At 40.9% G+C, this 19,144-nt stretch overlaps 1 protein-coding gene across 2 annotated transcripts in view; it reads left to right on the top strand.

Annotated features, from left to right (window-relative positions):
* Positions 1-13,411: 13,411 nt before the first annotated feature.
* LOC105467173 (RAD50 double strand break repair protein) overlaps positions 13,412-19,144 on the top strand; it is an 86,746-nt gene continuing 81,013 nt past the window's right edge. The window contains exons 1-2 of one of the 2 annotated variants that reach the window (XM_071098485.1): positions 13,412-13,889; positions 15,697-15,780. In XM_071098485.1, the coding sequence (XP_070954586.1) occupies positions 13,761-13,889; positions 15,697-15,780 (213 nt within the window). In that variant the 5' untranslated portion in view covers positions 13,412-13,760. The remainder of the gene's footprint in view (positions 13,890-15,696; positions 15,781-19,144) is intronic. The other variant, XM_011716642.3, reaches the window with a different exon arrangement.

The raw sequence follows: 19,144 nt of genomic DNA, 5'->3' as shown, positions 1-19,144 counted from the left end.
AAATAAATTTAGTTTTATCTTTTAATAATAAAAATCCCTATTTCCCCCCTTTAAAAACATTTTCTATTACAAAGAAAATCTTTGGGTTGATACGTCATTGCCCCACATTTGCATTTCTTAAAAATCAGAAGATTGAGTTCCTCTTAAAAGATGTGTGCAAAAAGGAGTATAAGATAGACCACTAAACATAATTTTATGCTAAAATACATAAATATTGGGAATGTTTTTCAGATAGACTATGTTCTACCATGACTGTGGCGAGATTAATCTGTCTTAATTGAAATTGAAAACACTGGTGGGAAGACAGTGATTAAAACGGAGACTGCCAAGCCTTAGCAGGTTTAAGTTCTGTTCACTGGGGTCTTGATGAGCATCCTTTCTGTTGCCAGTGACTAAAAACCTAACCCAAAGTGGTTGAAGATAAAGAGGGAAGGTATTGGCTCATAGAACCAAACAGTCCAGGAATGGAGGCTCTTTCACATTTTGATGGTTTCAGTGACTCTTCCTTGACTCCATCCTTGGGCAGCTTTCCTGTTGAGGTCTCAAGATGATGTCCAGACTCCTGGATCTGTACGTATTCTGTTCATGAGCAGCAGGAAAAAGCAAGCGGTGCTTTTCTGATTGTTTAATCAAAAGCTTTCAATTTCAGTCTCTTTCTGACAAGGGTCCCATGTTCGTCCTTGAACTGTGACCAGGGTGTGGAATAGACTGATTGGCTCTCCCTGGAGCTACCAGTGACCCTAACCTCACCTCAATTGCATAGCTGAGAAATGTGGGGTCCCAGTAGTAAGAGGGACATAGATTCTGGGATGGCAACCAATAAATATCTGTCACAGACACATAATACATGGATGTGTCCTCTCCTTTATGTCCCATAAGGGTGGAGGTGTCCTTTCACACCTTGGGTGAGCCATGAAATTAGGGGAATCAGCCTTTGTTCCTTAGGCTCAGACCTGTAATCCCAGAAAGGCGCAAATGAGGCCCCCTCCTAGACCACACACTTCCTTTTTCCCTGGCCTGAGCACACATGATGGAGGTGTATGTGGCCCATTGTTTTTAATAGAGTGCTTCAGTGAGCATCCCAGAGTGGCTCTATGTTGGCAGCCTAGAAGCCTGACTTCAGGCCTGTCTTGAGCATCGAGAACAGATGGTACCAAACAAAAACTGTTGCCCAGAACACTTTTCCAAAGCTAGGTGTAGCTGTGTATGAGAAGTAGAGGCAGCTGGGAGGTAGACACACCTTTCATACATATGCAATCCCAGCTCTGCACTGGAAAGATAAAGATAGTCTTGGATTTCAGTGGCGGCCTTCTTGTACCACGTTTGGTTTTGTTTGTGCTGAAGTTTTGGACTCTTGGTTAGACGTGTCTGATTTGCACACTTGAGAAATGTTTTCATTGAGAAATGTTTCCTTCAGACTGCAGAAGTTTGGCTCACTTCAGAAAATCTATCAGGAGTGAGGTAGGAATCACAATAGGCTTGGTCAAAGTGCTCTTAAAATGGTGTTCTCAGAAAAGAAGCTGAGTTCTGGCAGGAGCTTTCTCTTCCCAGAGAATATGAGAGAGTTCTCTCTGATTCCCCCTGACGCTTTTGTGTTACACTGAGGAAGTTAGGGCTTAGGTGAAAGTTTCAGAGGAATTGCCAAATAACTTGTTATTTTAGTACCTTAAACACACAAAGTTCTGAGTACTTAAATTCTATCATAGGAGGCTGGGCAAGGTGGCTCATGCCTGTAATCCCCGCACTTTGGGAGGCTGAAGCAGAAGGATTGCTTGAGCCCAGGAGTTTGAGACCATCCCGGGCAACATAGTGAGACTCCATCTCTACAAAAAATAAAAGATTAGGCTGAGCACAGTGGCTCATGCCTGTAATCCCAGCACTTTGGTAAGCCCAGGCAGTGGATCTCTTGAGCCCAGGAGTTCAAGACCAGTGAGTGAAATGGGCAGGGTGTAACACATCAAAGCTGGTGGGGGTCACATGAAACTACAGCGCGCATACATCAAAGCTGGTGGGGGTCACATGAAACTACAGCGCGCATGATCTGTCTAAAGGTGGCAGGTGCTGCTCAGCTCCAGCTGATGGTTGCCAGGTGACACACCTGGGCTCCCATTACCAGATCATTCCGTTTTTCAAAGAAGGCTTTACAAAAATTAGCCAGGCGTGGTGGTGTGTGCCTGTAATCCCAGCTACTCGGGAGGCTGAGGCAGGAGAATTGCTTGAACTCAGGAGGCAGAAGTTGCAGTGAGCTGAGATTGCACCACTGCACTCCAGCGTGGGCAGCAGAGTGAGACTCTGTCTCAAACAAAACAAAAACAACAAAAATCAAAAACAAAAAACAAACAAAAAAACACAACAACAGTGACAAAAAGAAGCCTGAAATCCTGCTTATTATATATAATCTCTGGATTTTTCAAATGTTGGCAACTACATAATGCACCATTTTGCATCCTCTGTTTTACAGCAAAACTGTGGGTTCTTATTGGAAGGCTAGTTATAAAAAATATTTCTTATTCAAAATTGTATTTCTTTTAGAAATGTTTAAGTGTGGCAAAATACACATAAATTTACTATCTTAACCATTTTTTAAGTGTACAGCTCAGTAGCCTTAAGTACATTCATAATGTTGTGTGACAAATCTCCAGGACTCTTTTCATCTTGCAAAACTGAAATTCTGTGCCCATTAACAACAGCTCCCAACCCCCGTCCCCCTTCTCCCAGCACCTTGCAACCACTCTTCTACTTTCTGTCTTTATGAATTTGATGACTTTAGGTACCTCATATACAGTACTTGGCTTTTTGTGACTGGTTTATATCATTTAGCATAATGTCTGTTCTCAAGATCATCCATGTTGTAGCATGTGTCAATTTCCTTCCTTTTTAAGGCTGAGTAATATTTCATTGGATGTCTATACCATGTTTTATTTATCCATGGTCTGTCGATGGACACTAATGTTGCTTCCATCCTTTGGCTATTGTGAATAATGCTGCTATGAACATGGGTGTACAAAATTAAATTTCTTATAAAGTTTTCATGTCATTAACTTTTCCTCTGTAAGTCTGATCTCCCCTACCTGACTGTAAACTGTCTCGGAGTTGGACCTGTAAAATAATGTATTTGAAAGAGCTTTATTAATGCAAAACTCCAAATAAAAGTTAATGATTTTAATTTCCTGTGCCCAAGAATTCAAAATAATGTATGTAGCTACTCCACCCTCAAGGAGACGGAACATAACCCCCCTTCCTTAAGAGTGGGATACACAGAGTGACTTTTTTAAAAAGAGAACTGTATGGAAAGGGGAGAATAAAAGGAGTAACTTCACAGTGGAGAAACCTGATCAACACTACCTCAGCTAGGCAATGACAGTCAATGGTGCCCGTGAAACATCACGTTAACAGCATGTACCTTTGATTTGATGTGATAAGAATGGAACTTTATCTCTGTCATCTTCCTCCCCAAAACCAGTAACCTCTGCATAACCATGAGACAAACACTACACATACCCAAATGGAGACAAAATGCCTGACCAGTACTCCTTAAAACTGTTAAGGTCATCAAAAACAAGCACGGTCTGAGAAACTGACACAGCCAGAGGCCTCTAAGAGACATGATGACTACATACAATGTGGTATCATGGATGACACTCAGGAACAGAAAAAGGACAATGGGCACAACTAAGGGAATTGGAAAAAGCCTGGAGTTTAGCAATTACCAGTATTAGTTTCTTAGTTGTGACAACTGTACCATAGTAATGTTAACAACAGGGGAAACTGGGTGCGGGGCACACTGGAACTCTAACAGTCTTGAAACGTCTCTATAAATCTAAAACTACTTAAAATAAAAAGTGTATTAAAAAGAATACTGTGGCCGGGCGTGATGGCTCAGGTCTGTAACCCTGGCACTTTGGGAGGCCAAGGAGGGTGGATTGGTTGAGGTCAGGGGTTCAAGACCAGCCTGGCCAACATGGTGAAACCCTGTTTCTACTAAAATACAAAAATAAGCTGGGCTTGGTGGCAGGCACCTGTAAGCACAGTTACTCGGGAGGCTGAGGCAGGAGAATTGCTTGAACCCAGGAGGCAGAAGTTGCAGTGAGCCAAGATCGTGCCACTGCACTCTAGCCTGGGTGACAGAGCGAGATTCCATTTCAAAAAATAATAATAATAAATGACAATACTGCACATCGAAAAACTTAATGATTGTTTTTACCATTATTATTTAAAAGGCTTTGCTCAGGAGGCTAAGGCCCGAGGATCGATAGGGTCCAAGAGTTTAAGACTAGCCTGGGAAACATAGTGAGACCCTGTCTCAAAAAAAAAAAAAAAAAGACTTTGAATTCCATGAGTGTAATGCAGTTGGCACCTTTTTATTTCACCAGTAGACTATGAGCTCCTTGAGAATAAGGTTTTTATTGATCTCTTTATCCTTGAGGACTAGCCTATTGTAGACAATGAAATAAAAATATGTTGAATAACCAAATGAACAAGCAGGCACTTACAACAACTTTATTTTTTATTTATCTATTTATTTATTTATTTTTGAGACGGAGTCTTGCTCTGTCGCCCAGGCTGGAGTGCCGTGGCCGGATCTCAGCTCACTGCAAGCTCCGCCTCCCGGGTTCACGCCATTCTCCTGCCTCAGCCTCCCGAGTAGCTGGGACTACAGGCGCTCGCCACCTCGCCCGGCTAATTTTTTGTATTTTTTAGTAGAGACGGGGTTTCACCGTGTTAGCCAGGATGGTCTCGATCTCCTGACCTCGTGATCCGCCCGTCTCAGCCTCCCAAAGTGCTGGGATTACAGGCTTGAACCACTGCGCCTGGCCCAACAACTTTATTTATCTTTTGTTGTACTCGTTGAATTAATGTGAATACAGCAGGTCCTTGAATAACTTTTCTTAGTTCCACGTTATTATATTGTTGATAAGAAAAACAATCGCCTCCCAGCCAAAGCCATTGTCTATGTGGAGTTTGCACAACCTCCCACATCCCAAAGATGTGCGCACAAAGTGAACTGGCATGTCTACACAGTCCCAGTCTGTGAGTGTGTGTTTATGTGTGTGCATCTGTATGCTCTGCAATGGAATGACATCCTCTCCAGGACTGGTGCTCACCTTGTACCTTGAGCTACCGGGATAGACTCCTGCCACCTTCAAACTTCAACTGGAATAGTTGGGTAAGTAATTATCTTACTTGTTTTTATGAATCTTTCCTAAATGTATGTATAGCCCATAATTGTTTCAATGTTTAATATTAGAAGTGTTTGGTCTTCATTTAGAAGTTTGATGACGTTTTTGTGACCAGAAATATGCCATAGGAACGTAACCTTTGTTCATATCAAATTACCTATGGTAAAATTGGTTTCGTTGTACATCCTTTCCCTTAAAGTCTGTTTCCAAGAACCTATTGATGACATTCAGTGAAGATTACTATACTGTGGAAACTCAAGAAGTCTTTCTTTTTTTCTTTTTTCTTTTTTGAGACAGAGTCTTGCTCTGTCACCCAGGCTACTAGAATACGGTGGTGCGATCTCGGCTCACTGCAACCTCCGCCTCCCAGGTTCAAGCGATTCTCCTGCCTCAGCTTCCTGAGTAGCTGGGATTACAGGCACCTGCCACCGCGCCTGGCTAACTTTTGTATTTTTAGTAGAGACGGGGTTTCACCATCTTGACCAGCTGGTCTCAAACTCCTGATCTCGTGATCTACCCACCTCGGCCTCCCAAAGTGCTGGGATTACAAGCATGAGCCACCGTGCCCAGCCTCAAGGAGTCTTTTACCTGCAGCTGGGAGCCTGAAGTAACAAAAACATCTTTGGCAGAACTCCTGGGCAAAAGAGAGCAAAGCTTTAAAGTTCAGCTACAGAGACTGAGGCAATGTGAACTACCATTTAGATTTTTAAAAATCCACATTATTTTAGGGAAATAGAAAGAAATAAGGAATTAGTGCTTTGATTGTTAAATAATTACTGGTTGGTAATTTTATAATTTAGAAAAAGGACTTTGAATAATATTGAAAAGTTACACTGGTAGGTAACATCCATCCTTTTGCCCTAAAACTTTTATCTCTATTAGTGGGTAACACATTGGCAACATGTCTTTAAAACTGATAACTGTGGTTTTTACTGTGTAGTCCTTAGGTCAAATGACTTTTCCATGAACTGATTCTAATCAATTGAGAATGATACCCCAAAATTTTCATGGTGACTAAATGTAAATTGATAACATCTTTTTCTTCTTGACTCTATTCTAACTTCTATCCTTTCAATCTCCCTTTAATATGATTTTTTAATTGAATAAATAACATTATAGGAAAATAAACACAGAATTTCTTGGTATAGCATTTATCAGTTTTTTAAAAACATCTTCTAATCCTTACTAACACATAGACAGTTTTACAGAGTTTTAATCAGTGAATATATGCAGTCTGTATTTATCTTTTTTATTAGTATTTCTTTTTCATATATCTACACAGTTTTCCTACTTATTATTTTAGTGATTACCTGCTATTAGATGAAACTGATGTACCACAGTTTCCATCACCATTTCCCAACTTGTAGGCACTAGGGTTGTTTCTAGCTGTCCACAATTTTAAACAATGCTACTATAAACACCTGTGTAAAATTTTAAAAATTTTCCTTATGCTAAGGAACTTGTATGATCATTTTTATAGCTTTTGTTACATTTTACCAGATCACTCTCTGAAAATATTCAATGCAGAAAAAAGAAATCTTTTTTTTTTTCTTTTTTTTTTTTGTTTTTTGAGACCAAGTCTCGCTCTGTCGCCAGGCTGGAGTGCAGTGGCGCGATCCTGGCTCAGATCTCAGGCAAGCTCTGCCTCCCAGGTTCAAGCGATTCTCCGGCCTCAGCCTCCTGAGTAGCTGGGACTACAGGCACGCGCCACCATGCCGAGCTAATTTTTGTTGGCCAGGATGGTCTCGATCTGTTGACCTTGTGATCCGCCCGCATCAGCCTCCCAAAGCGCTGGGATTACAGGCGGGAGCCACTGCACCTGGCCAGAAAAAAGAAATCTCTTATATTTTCACAGGGTTTTACAATGTATAAGCACTTTCACAAAAGTAGTTTGTTTAATCTTAATGTCAGCACTGGGAGACAGATTTCTTTCCGTGAAGGTCCGTTAGCACCAGGCTTTAAAGGTTTTGCTAATGGAGAGCGAATGAACCCAGAAGGAAGAAGTGATGCAGAAGCAGTGGGAATCAAAAAGTTTGATAAATATGCTGGTAAACCTAAATGAATAATGCTGGTTTAAAAATAACTGATTTCACTTACTTTGTTTCTTATTTGAAGACAATGAGGAACAAAAATACTAAACAGTGATAATGTGGAAGGTGGGGGGTGATCAGCTGACACGTTTTGCAGTCTTTGTATTGTTCAGAAGGATCCTAATGATATTAACTCTGGACTTCAAAATAGGAATGTGAAAAATTTAAGAGTGCCCACTAAAAGAATAAAAATAGAATGTGTATCTTCCAAATCAGTAGAGTAAAACAAGGAATAAAGAAAGCTCAGATAATCTACAAAGCAGGAAAGGAGACGAAGAAGCAAAGAAAAAGCACAGGAATAAGACATAAGCCTACATTTATCATCAATCACAGTAATTGAAAACAGACGAAAGTCATTTATTAAAAGGCAACTACTACAAAATTGCATTAGAAATCATCTATCAGCTATTTTCAAGAGATACACAATGCAAAATGACATAGGAAGGTTGAATGCAAAGATATATAGCAGGTCCTAGAATAAATCTGTTATAACATTCATGAGAAAATAATAGTTGATTCTTGGCCAGGCCACTGTCTGTGTGGAGTGTGTACATAATGTCTGTGTGGGGTTTCTCTGGGTACTCCAGTTTCCTCCGACATCCTAGAGATGTGCATGTGAGGTGAATTGGCATGTCTACATGGTCCCAGGCTGCGTGTTTGTGTGTGCATGTGTGTGTGTTCTGTGATGGAATGGCATCCTGTTCAGGGCTGGTGCCTACCTTGCACCCTGAGCTGATGGGATAAGCTCTAGCCACCTGCAAACTTGAACTGGAATAGTTGGGTAAATACTTATTTTACTTGCTTTTATGAATCTTTCTTAAATGTATCTATTGCTCACATTTGTTTCAATGTTTAATATTGAATAGAAGTGTTTTCATCTTTATTTAGAATTTTGATGATGTTTTTATGACCAAAAATATGTCCTACGAACTTGTCTTGTGTTTATATCAACTAGCCTATGATAAAATTGGTTTCACTTCCCTTAAGTTGCAATTTCTAAGAACAAATCTATACTATTAAGCAAGGACTTGCTACTGTACTAGACAAATACAAGTCTAAAGAAAGTTCATGTACCAGTATTAATATCAGAAAAAAAGCAGAAATATGTTAGAAAGTATTGTAAGAATAAAGAGGTTCTCAGGCCGGGTGCGGTGGCTCAAGCCTGTAATCCTAGCACTTTGGGAGGCCGAGGCAGGTGGATCACGAGGTCAAGAGATTGAGATCATCCTGGCCAACATAGTGAAACCCCGTCTCTACTAAAAATACAAAAATTAGCTGGGCGTGGCGGTGCATGCCTGTAGTCCCAGCTACTCGGGAGGCTGAGGCAGAAGAATTGCTTGAACCCGGGAGGCAGAGGTTGCAGTGAGCCAAGATCACGCCACTGTGCTCCAGCCTGGCAACACAGCGAGACTCCATCTCAAAAACAAAACAAAACAAATAAACAAACAAAAAACAAAGAATAAAGAGGTTTGCTATTAGGTATAAAACAGTATTTCATGGTAGTTTTATTTTTCATTTCATTAATTTTAGTACCAGTGAAACCAAATATTTTTTGGAAGTAGTAGTTTACTAAGAAGTGGAGACTTGACTGATTTGCCCTTTAATTTTAAGGATTAATCATTTTTATTACAAATCTTTTCCACCCCAATCCTAGAGCTTTTATCTTAGTTTTATAGTTTCCATTGTTACAAATTTGAAATTTTTTTGTAATGGAACCTGGTTACCTTGTCATATCCATTTTTTTCCTTCAACTCACTATTTTTTTCTAAAGTATTTTAAATTATAGACAGCATGACACACTATCACTAATACTTCCATATGCATCTCAAAAAAGATCATTTTCTTACATAGCAAAATATTATCATACCTAATACAATAAAATTAACAAGAACTATTATTATTATTATTTTTGAGACAGAGTCCTGCTGTGTCACCCAGGCTGGAGTGCAGTGGCGTGATCTTGGCTCACTGCAACCTCCACCTCTCGGGTTCAAGCAATTTTCCTGCCTCAGCCTCCTGAGTAGCTGGGATGACAGGCACCCGCCACCAGGCCCAGCTAATTTTTTGTATTTCTAGTAGAGATGGGGTTTCACTGTGTTAGCCAGGATGGTGGTCTCAATCTCCTGGCCTCGTGATCCGCCTGCCCCAGAGAATTTTTTTATTATCTAATTTCCAGTCTACATTGAAATTTCCCCACGTATCTCCCAATTTCCTTCACACATCTATGGCTAAATCAGTTTCCAAACTAGGACCATGCATTCCATTGGGGAGGTATGTATCTCAAATCTTTTAATTTGCAACAATATGTTTTTTTAATAAGTCTTTTAAAATCTACAACAGTCTTTGTTTTAATGATAATGATCTCCTGAGAGCCTGTGCCAGTGTCTTGTAACAGTTTCCACCTTCTGGATTTGCCTTTTCCAACCCTGTGTTGCTCTTAGCTTAATCCTTGTAATTCCTGTGAACTGAAAGTTACATCTAAAGGTATGATTAGATTCAAGTTCAACTTTTTTCCCTTTTTAAGAAAGGGTAACTGCGTAAGAGATGATGTTGGGTACTTCATGCTGAGACCAGAGACAAGCAATATCTTATCTCAGTGATCTCAGTGATTGCTAATTTCTTATGCTACTTGGGGTCATAAAATCCCCCTTTAAAAGTAGAGGTAATTACATTTATCACTTCTTCTTTTATTGCTTCCAGAAATATCTTTCTGAAATTTTATCCGCCAGAACTTACAGCGGTAAGTAAAATAAAGTGTAAATTTGCTTTTTTCTTCCTACTGATATCCAAGTATCCACAGTATTCACTTAAATGGTCTTGGTGGTTTACACAAATGTTTATATTTGTCAAAACTCATGGAATTATACCCTGGAAAAGGGTGAATTTTACTGTATGTCAATTATGCTTCAATAAATCTGACTTTTAAAAAATGGTCTCAGCCGGGCACAGTGGCTCATGCCTGTAATCCCAGCACTCTGGGAGGCCGAGGTGGGTGGATCACGAGGTCAGGAGTTCAAGACCAGCTTGACCAACATGGTGAAACCCCATCTCTATTAAAACTACAAAAAGTGGCCAGGCGCGGTGGCTCAAGCCTATAATCCCAGCACTTTGGGAGGCCGAGACGGGCGGATCATGAGGTCAGGAGATCGAGACCATCCTGGCTAATATGGTGAAACCCTGTCTCTACTAAAAAATACAAAAAACTGGCCGGGCGTGGTGGCGGGCGCCTGTAGTCCCAGCTACTCGGGAGGCTGAGGCAGGAGAATGGCGTAAACCTGGAAGGCGGAGCTTGCAGCGAGCCAAGATCCAGCCACTGCACCACAGCCTGGGCGACAGAGCAAGACTCTGTCTCAAAAAAAGAAAAATTAAAAAAAAATAAAAAATAAAAATACACAAAGTTAGCCAGGCGTGGTGGTGCACACCTGTAATTCCAGCTACTCAGGAGGCTGAGGCAGGAGAATCGCTTGAACCCAGGAGGTAGAGGTTACAGTGAGCTAAGATCGCGCCATTCTACTCCAGTCTGGGTGACAGAGCCAGACTCCATCTCAAAAAAAAAAAAAAAAAAAAAAAGTCTCCACTTGAGTAGTCAATTATTCAAAGAAGATACACAAATGGCCAATAAACACATGGAAAGATGCTACTAATCATTATTGAAATGCAAATCAAAACTACAATGAGGTGTCACTTCACACTTATCAGGATGGCTACTATCAAAAAAACATAAAATAACAAGTGTTGGCAAGCATATGTAGAAATTGAAACCCTTGTGCACTATTGGTGGGAATGTCAAATGGTACAACCACTGTGCAAAACAGTATGGCAGTTCCTCAAAAAATTAAAAGTTGAATTACTGTATGATCTAATAATCCCACTTCTGGGTATATACCCAAAAGAACTGAAAGTAGGGTCCAGAAGTGACATTTGTACACCATTTATATATGGCCACATTATTCACAGTAGCTAAAATGTGAAAGCAACCCAAATGTCCATCAATAGATGGATAAGCAAAATGTGATGTGTACTGTAATGAATCTTATTCAACCTTAAAAACTACCAGAATTCTGATATATGCTACAGTGGTCCCCAACCTTTTTGGCACCAGGCACCAGTTTCATGAAAGACAGTTTTTTCACAGACAGGAGTGGGGTGATGGTTCTGGGATGGAACTGTTCGACCTCAGATCATCAGGCATTAGATTCTCATAAGGAATGGGCAACCTAGATCCTTCTCATGGGCAGTTCAAAATAGGGTTTGTGCTCCTATGAGAATCTAATGCCCCTACTGATCTGAGGCCCAGCTCAGGTGGTAATGTTCACTCCTCTGTTGCTCACCTCCTACTGTGCCACCAGGTTCTTAACAGGCCAGGTATGCATACTAGTCAGTGGTCTGGGGGTTGGGGACCCCTGGGCTGCAACATGGATGAACCTTGAGGACATTATAAGTGAAATGAGCCAAGTCACAAATAGATAAAAGCTGTATGATTCCACTTATATGAGGTACTTAGTAAAAAATTACAGAGACAGAAAGTAGAATGTTGGTTGTCAGGGGTTGGAGGATGTTGGGAGGAGAAGGTTATTATTTAATGGGTAGTTTGTTTTGCAAAATGAGAAGATTTGTAGAGGTTGAAAGGTGGTGACGGTTGTACGTGAGTATACTTAACACCACTGAAACGTACACTTAAAAATGGTTAAGATAGTAAAAAAAATTTTTTTTTTTTTTTGAGACAGAGTCTTGCTCTGTTGGCCAGGCTGGAATGCAGTGGCGTGATCTTGACTCACTGCAAGCTCTGCCTCCTGGGTTCACGCCATTCTCCTGCCTCAGCCTCTCAAGTAGCTGGGACTACAGGTGCCTGCCACCAGACCCAGCTAATATTTTGTATTTTTAGTAGAGACAGGTTTCACCATGTTAGCCAGTATGGTCTCGATCTCCTGACCTCGTGATCCACCCATCTCGGCGTCCCAAAGTGCTGGGATTACAGGCGTGAGCCACTGTGTCCGGCCAAGACTGTAAATTTTATGTGTATTTTACAATTTTTAAAATGTAAAAAAGGGGCTTTAGTCTTTTCCCATTGTTTTATTACATTTGCTTTGCCAAGTAAGACATTCCTATATAATTTTAATGTTTTCTTCCATTAGTTATTTTAAGTATGTTGTAATAACTGACACTTTCAGGTTTTTTAAACCTGGTACAGCAAGAGACTATTTCTCACTCGTCTTCCCCACTTGCATCCTTTGGCACATAAATTTATGTACTAGGTTCTGTAAATTATTTGCTTGGGATTGTGTGACTGGAGAAACATTTCCTACATTTTTCCAAGGCAGGCAGAGGCCAATTGTACCACTACAGTAATTCCAAATTTTTGTTTCATTTAAATGTCCTCCACTATTGTTTCAGTAATTTTTATATATGTTCCTCTAGGCCCTTGCATGTGATATCCCTCCATTAAGTCTGTTTCCAAGAAAGCAATATTCTCAGTTACTTCTGAGACAGGTAACCTCTCTTTCCCTTATTTGTAAAGATATCTATTGCTGGGAGCACTGATTGGAATGGATTACGTCTACATTCATCGTATTTGCAGCCTGCTTTTAGTTTTAGTTCCCAGACTTTTGGTCTCAAACACGCCTTTACACTAAAAAATTACCGGGGACCTCAAAGAGCGTGTACGTGAGTTATAATTATCAACGTTTACTCAATTATAAATTAAAATTGATATTTCTAAGCACAAGGAATACACATGCGCACATTCCATTAAACACTACTGCAATGGCGTCATCACATGTTATGTGATCACTGGAAATTACTATACGAACATTAGAGAATGGGAATGAAAAGGAAAATAGTTTGGACATGAACGGACCACCTTCCTGGGTCTCCAATCCACACCACCCCTTCCCCCCATTCCAGAAGTCCCAGTGTCAAGCTTTGAGAAGCGCCATCCGTCACAGGTTTTGGTCTTCCCTTCCAAAAGTCAGTACCTCTCCAGGTTGCCCATCCCCAGCAAATATCTGGACGTCCGCTGGCCCTGGCAACAGCACCCTGCACTCGACACCCGGAAGTCGGAGCTGCGCACGCACGGCGGGCTTCCGATCTCCCGGCGTGCCCTAGGAGTGCGGCGTGGACGCGCGCGGGCTTAGAGACCCACGTGACCCACAGGGCGGCCGAGGCGGGAAGCTGTGAGTGAGCGCGGTTGCGGGGTCGCGTTGCGGCTACTGCTTTGCGTCCCCGGCGGGCAGCCCCTGGCTGGTTCCCGCCTCCGCTCTCGCCACCGGCGGGAAAAGCAACTAGTGTGGGAGGAAAGGCGCCATCTCCCGCCCCATCTCTCCCGCTCTTGGCCGGCCGGATCTTTTGCCTGTCCTGTGGCCTCGCTTCCCGCCCGGATCCTCCTGACCGTGAGATTCGTGGGTCTCACGTCCGGTGCACGCCCTGCTTCGGCCTCAGTTAAGCCTTTGTGGGCTCCAGGTCCCCGGTGAGATTAGAAACGTTTGCAAACATGTCCCGGATCGAAAAGATGAGCATTCTGGGCGTGCGGAGTTTTGGAATAGAGGACAAAGATAAGCAAATTATCACTTTCTTCAGCCCCCTTACAATTTTGGTTGGACCCAATGGGGCGGGAAAGACGGTAAGTCTTCAGTAGCCGCCTTCAGTTTACAGGTCTCTACATCTTTCGGAGAATAAAATGGGGAGTTCAGAACTCTCCTTAGGAAGAGAAGCGTCCGTAGGGCTCCACAGGTGTAGGCCCTTAAAGTGCCTCGGGGCGTGGCCTGTAGGCTACAGCGACCTTAGGAGTTAGCCTGAGGCAGTCCCTGAAGGCTGTCGGTGCCTGTCCTGGGGACAAGGTTTACTTAAGAATCCCACGTGACAGGGAGCTGTCGCAGCTCACTCAGAGTTCAGTTCCCACTGGATGCCCTTTGGTCTGTATTGATGTTTTTTAATGCTGTCTTTTTGCTTTCAAAGCATAGCATTCACTACCCACTAGTTGTCCCACACAAGAATTCTTTTACAAGTTATAAAGTGATATATATATGACTAAAGAGTTTCCAGGTATGCCAACTGTCCAAGCATGATACATGGAAAATAAATGACTTAATTTAAAAATGTAACTTATAGTGGCACTTAACTTGGAAAACTTTTGTTCTTAAAACCCAGTCAACAATTTAAAGTTGGTGCACGACTGACTGACTTCTTTTAAAGCCCTGGGAATATTTAGAAATTTGAATGGAAAGAATAACAGGCATTTTGGTGAGGAAGAGTGGCTTAAGAAAAAGCAAGACAATGTCACTATAGCAGGGAGAAGAGTCTAAAGGAAGGATTTGCGAAGAGTGTAGAAAGAGAGGTTGAGAATTGAATGTCAAACTTGTTTACTTCTGTTTTTGTAAAAATGTTATTTGTTGAATGCTTGTTATGTACTTAGCATTGTACTAAATACTAGCAGAAGGGAGCGTAGTACTGTGTAGTGTATATGAGGACTGGCTGCCTCAATACAAATTTTTTGCTTCGTTTGTTAGTTGACTGTTGGCGAGTGACCTCACTGCTCTGTGCCTTAGTTTTCTCATTCATAAAATGGAGATTAAAAATAGTTTCTACAGCTGGGCACGGTAGCGCACGCCTGTAATCCCAGCACTTTGGGAGGCCGAGGCGGGTGGATCACCTGAGGTCAGGAGTTCGAGACCAGCCTGGCCAACATGACGAAACCCCATCTCTAATAAAAATACAAAAATTAGCCAGGCATGGTGGCGCACGCCTGTAATCCCAGCTACTGGGGAGGCTGAGGGGGGAGAATCGCTTGAACCCAGGAGGCGGAGGTTGCAGTGAGCCGAGATCATGCCATTGCACTCCACCAGCCTGGGTGACAGAGCAAGACTCTGTCTCAGAAAAAAAAGTTTCTACAGGCTGGGCTCGGTGCCTGACGACTGTAATCCCAGCCCTTTGGGAGGCTGAGGCTAGAGGATTGCTTGAGCACAGGAGGTCAAGGCTGCAGTAAGTCATGATCATGCAGCTGCACTCCATCCTGAGCAGCAGAGTGAGACCCTGTCTCAGACAGACAAAAAGCCTAGAGTTAATGTGAGAATTAACTCTATAATTAAATAAATATATGTAAGAGCGCTTAGTACAATTCAGTACTTAACTGTTAGCTATTCTTATTATTAACTTAAATTAGTTTAAAGGGTTTCAGTTGAAAATAATTATTTTTTTCTCAAGTAACAATTCTTCGTGTTAGGATAACTTCTTATATAGCATTTCTGTGAACTTACAGCAATGATTCTTTAAACACTTAATCAAATCTTTATTACAGGTTTTATAATGTCAGATTTTATCCATCTTTTATAGTTTCCATGATAAATAATATTTTCGTAATGAATTCATATTTTATGATAAACTTCTGTGATTCTCTTATAACGAAGTGATGTAATTTTCTATTTCTTCAGACCATCATTGAATGTCTAAAATATATCTGTACTGGAGATTTCCCTCCTGGAACCAAAGGAAATACATTTGTACATGATCCCAAGGTAATGGTGCTAGTACAATGTTGTATTTTTATAATTATAAAAATGATAGTAGCTTATTATAGAAAACTTGGCATTGAAGAAGTATAAAGAGAGATGAAAGTCAGCCACACACAGTTTTAGCACCCAGTAATAATCATTGTTGACATTTTCATGTATTTTCCTCCTCCTTTATATACTGTTTTATATAGCTGATGTCATACTCTTAATTTTGTATGCTGGGTTTTTTTTCCCCCACTTAACCTTATCATGAAGTCCCATGTCATTAAAAAACTATCATCTGGGTGTTTGGTATGTGAGTGCTTCTTTTAATCTTTATACTGTTTTGTATGTCTGAGATATTTTCTAAAAGTTCATGAACACTTTAATAGTTCTATAATTTTCTTACATTAAAGTGCTTTCAGTTTTTCATTAAAATGTACCATGATAAGCCAGGCATGTGGGTGTGTGCGGGTACTCCCAGATAGCTCTAGAGACTGAGATGGGAGGATTGCTTCAGCCCAGGAGTTCAAGGCTAGCCTGGGCAATATAGTGAGACCCACTGTCTAGAAAAAAAAGTACCATGATAAAATCTTTGTGTATGAATCATTGTTTGAATTATGGTGTTTATACTATTAGTGTATGTAAGGACATAGAATTTGGTCTATAGGTTTGTTTTTGCACATATAGAAATGAAACAATGCATATATGTATGTATATATATATAGTTTATTTGTTTTTAGTGGGATCATGTGCCTCTCTCGCTGCTCCCTGACCCCAGTTCCGCTATGTTTTTGTTATGTATTCTTCCAAGCTTTTTTCTGCTTATGAAACCATGCCTATGTGAGCATATAAATGCATTTACACATACATACTTTAGCACATTAATATAATTTTATACTTCTATTTTATTGTTTTTAGTTACTAAATTGTATTCCATTGAGTTTATATCTTATAGTTTATTAACTGACTCCCTGTTATTATTTGTTTCCACTTTTGTGTGATTAAACTCTGTAATTATGAAAGTATGAATTTTCCTCTTAGAAATGTAATAGTATTTAGTACATTTACTGAGTCCTCTCTATAATGACTATTTCCCACCTTCTTTCTCCTTAAATTTACAATCTACTTTCCTTAATTGATGATCTTGCTTTGTACTTTATTGAGAAATAGGAAGAATCAAATGAAAATTCTCTTATTTTCCAATCAAATCTGCAAAACTAGTGTACATACTGTTTTTTCTTGTCTGTTAAGGATAAATTTGTTGTTGTTTTATCTAAACATCTTGGAGGCTCGTTGGAGGGTAGATCTCATTGATCCATCTTATCCACCCAAGGATTTTCCCCTTCAGTTTTTCTTTCTCTCTCCTGGATCAGCAGTTTCTCTTGATGGATCATTCACATCAGCATATAAACATGCTCTGGTAGCTCTAGTCTTCAAACAAAAAACTCTCCCTTTACTCCAATTCACCCTCTAGCCATTACCTTTTCTCTGTTCCAATATAGCAAAATTCATAAATTTGTATGTACTCATTGCCTTTACTTCGTTGACTCCCATTTTTCCCTCAGTCTACTCCATTCAGGTTTTCTTTTTTTCCTCCACTAAAAGTGCTCTTGTAAGGTTACCGATAATTTCTATGAGCCAGATAGAGTGGTCAATTTCTAATTCTCATTAACATCTCATCAGATTTGACACAGTTGGCTATTTCTTTTTTAAAAAATATTTCCTTCTTGGCCGGGCGCGGTGACTCAGGCCTGTAATCCCAGCACTTTGGGAGGCCGAGACGGGCGGATCACGAGGTCAGGAGATCGAGACCATCCTGGCTAAGCCGGTGAAACCCCGTCTCTACTAAAAACTACAAAAACACTAGCCAGGGCAGGTGGCGGGCGCCTGTAGTCCCAGCTACTCGGGAGGCTGAGGCATGAGAATGCCGTAAACCTGGAAGGCGGAGCTTGCAGTGAGCTGAGATCCAGCCACTGCACTCCAGCCTGAGCGACAGAGCGAGACTCTGTCTCAAAAAAAAAAAAATTTCCTTCTTGGCTTTTGTGACACTATAATCTCATAGTTTTCTTCTTTCTCACTGGCGTATTATACTTTAGTCTTTGTTGGATCTACCTTTGCTTGATTTTTTTTTTTTTTTTTTTTTTTTTTTGAGACGGAGTCTTGCTCTGTCACCCAGGCTGGAGTACAGCGCAGTGTGGCATGATCTTGGCTCACCGCAACCTCTGTCGCCCGGGTTCAAGCTATTCTTGTGCCTTAGCCTCTCGAGTAGCTGGGATTACAGGTGGAGCCACCACACCGGGCTAATTTTTGTATTTTTAGCAGAGACGGGGTTTCATCATGTTGGCCAGACTGGTCCCGACCTCCTCACCTCAGGTGATCTGCCTGCCTTAGTCTCCCAAAATGCTGGGATTATAGGCTTGAGCCACCACACCCAACCTGCTTGATTTTCTAAAAGCCAATGTGACACAAGAGTTGGCCATCTTTGTATTAACCCTCTTCCCTATCTCTCTTGGATGAGCTTATTCAGTCTAACGGCCTTAAGTACTGGTTATGTGCTGGTAACTCTCACATTTATATATTTAACCCTGACTTCTTTCCTTAGATCTAGACATATATGTCTAGCTGTTCGTTTGGATATTTAATGGGCATCTCAAATTTAATATGTTCAAAACAGAACTCTCGATTCCTTGTACGCACTTCCTGCCTACATTCTCAGCTCTGTTACTACCTCAGTATCCGACCCCCACCAGGTTTGTAAATGATGTCATCATCCATACATAAGCAATTCTTACTTACCTTTCTAAAATATGTCAGAATTTGTCTACTTCATTCCGTTGGCCACTGTGTTCCTGTTCCAAGCCGCCATCATATTCCCTTTCAACTATTAGAATCGTCTACTAACTTGTTTTCCTGCCCTCATTCTTGAATCTCTCTCTTTTTCACAGAGTAATCAGAGTTGTCTTTTTAAATATTCATTGAAGAAGGAATGAGTTGTTCAAAATCTGGGAGGAAGACATTCTATTCAGTCTAGGTGCGGAGTTACTGAGCATGGTTGATGTGTTCAAGGAATCACAAGGAAGAATAAGGGAAAATGGTAGAAAGTGAAGTTAGAAGGATAGAAGGGACTAGATCCTGTAGGTCCTTGGATTCTAGTCTTATTTAAATAGGAATCTGTCTATTAGGAGATTTTGAGCAGGGAAAGAACATGATCTGATTTATGTCTTAAAGTGCTCAGTCTGGTTGCTGAGAGAAGACTATCTGTAGGTAGCAAAGGTAGGAGGGCAGAGACAAATCTTTAAGAGGATTTTGTGATGATACAGGTGAGAAATATAGGTGGCTTGATTAAGGTAGTGGTAGAATGGTGAGAATTGTTTGGATTTAGTAT

Source organism: Macaca nemestrina, chromosome 6 (genome assembly GCF_043159975.1).
Source record: "Macaca nemestrina isolate mMacNem1 chromosome 6, mMacNem.hap1, whole genome shotgun sequence".
Classification (NCBI taxonomy): Eukaryota; Metazoa; Chordata; class Mammalia; order Primates; family Cercopithecidae; genus Macaca; species Macaca nemestrina.
Note: the sequence above shows the minus strand (reverse complement) of the source record. Positions and strands in the feature narration are given on the sequence as shown.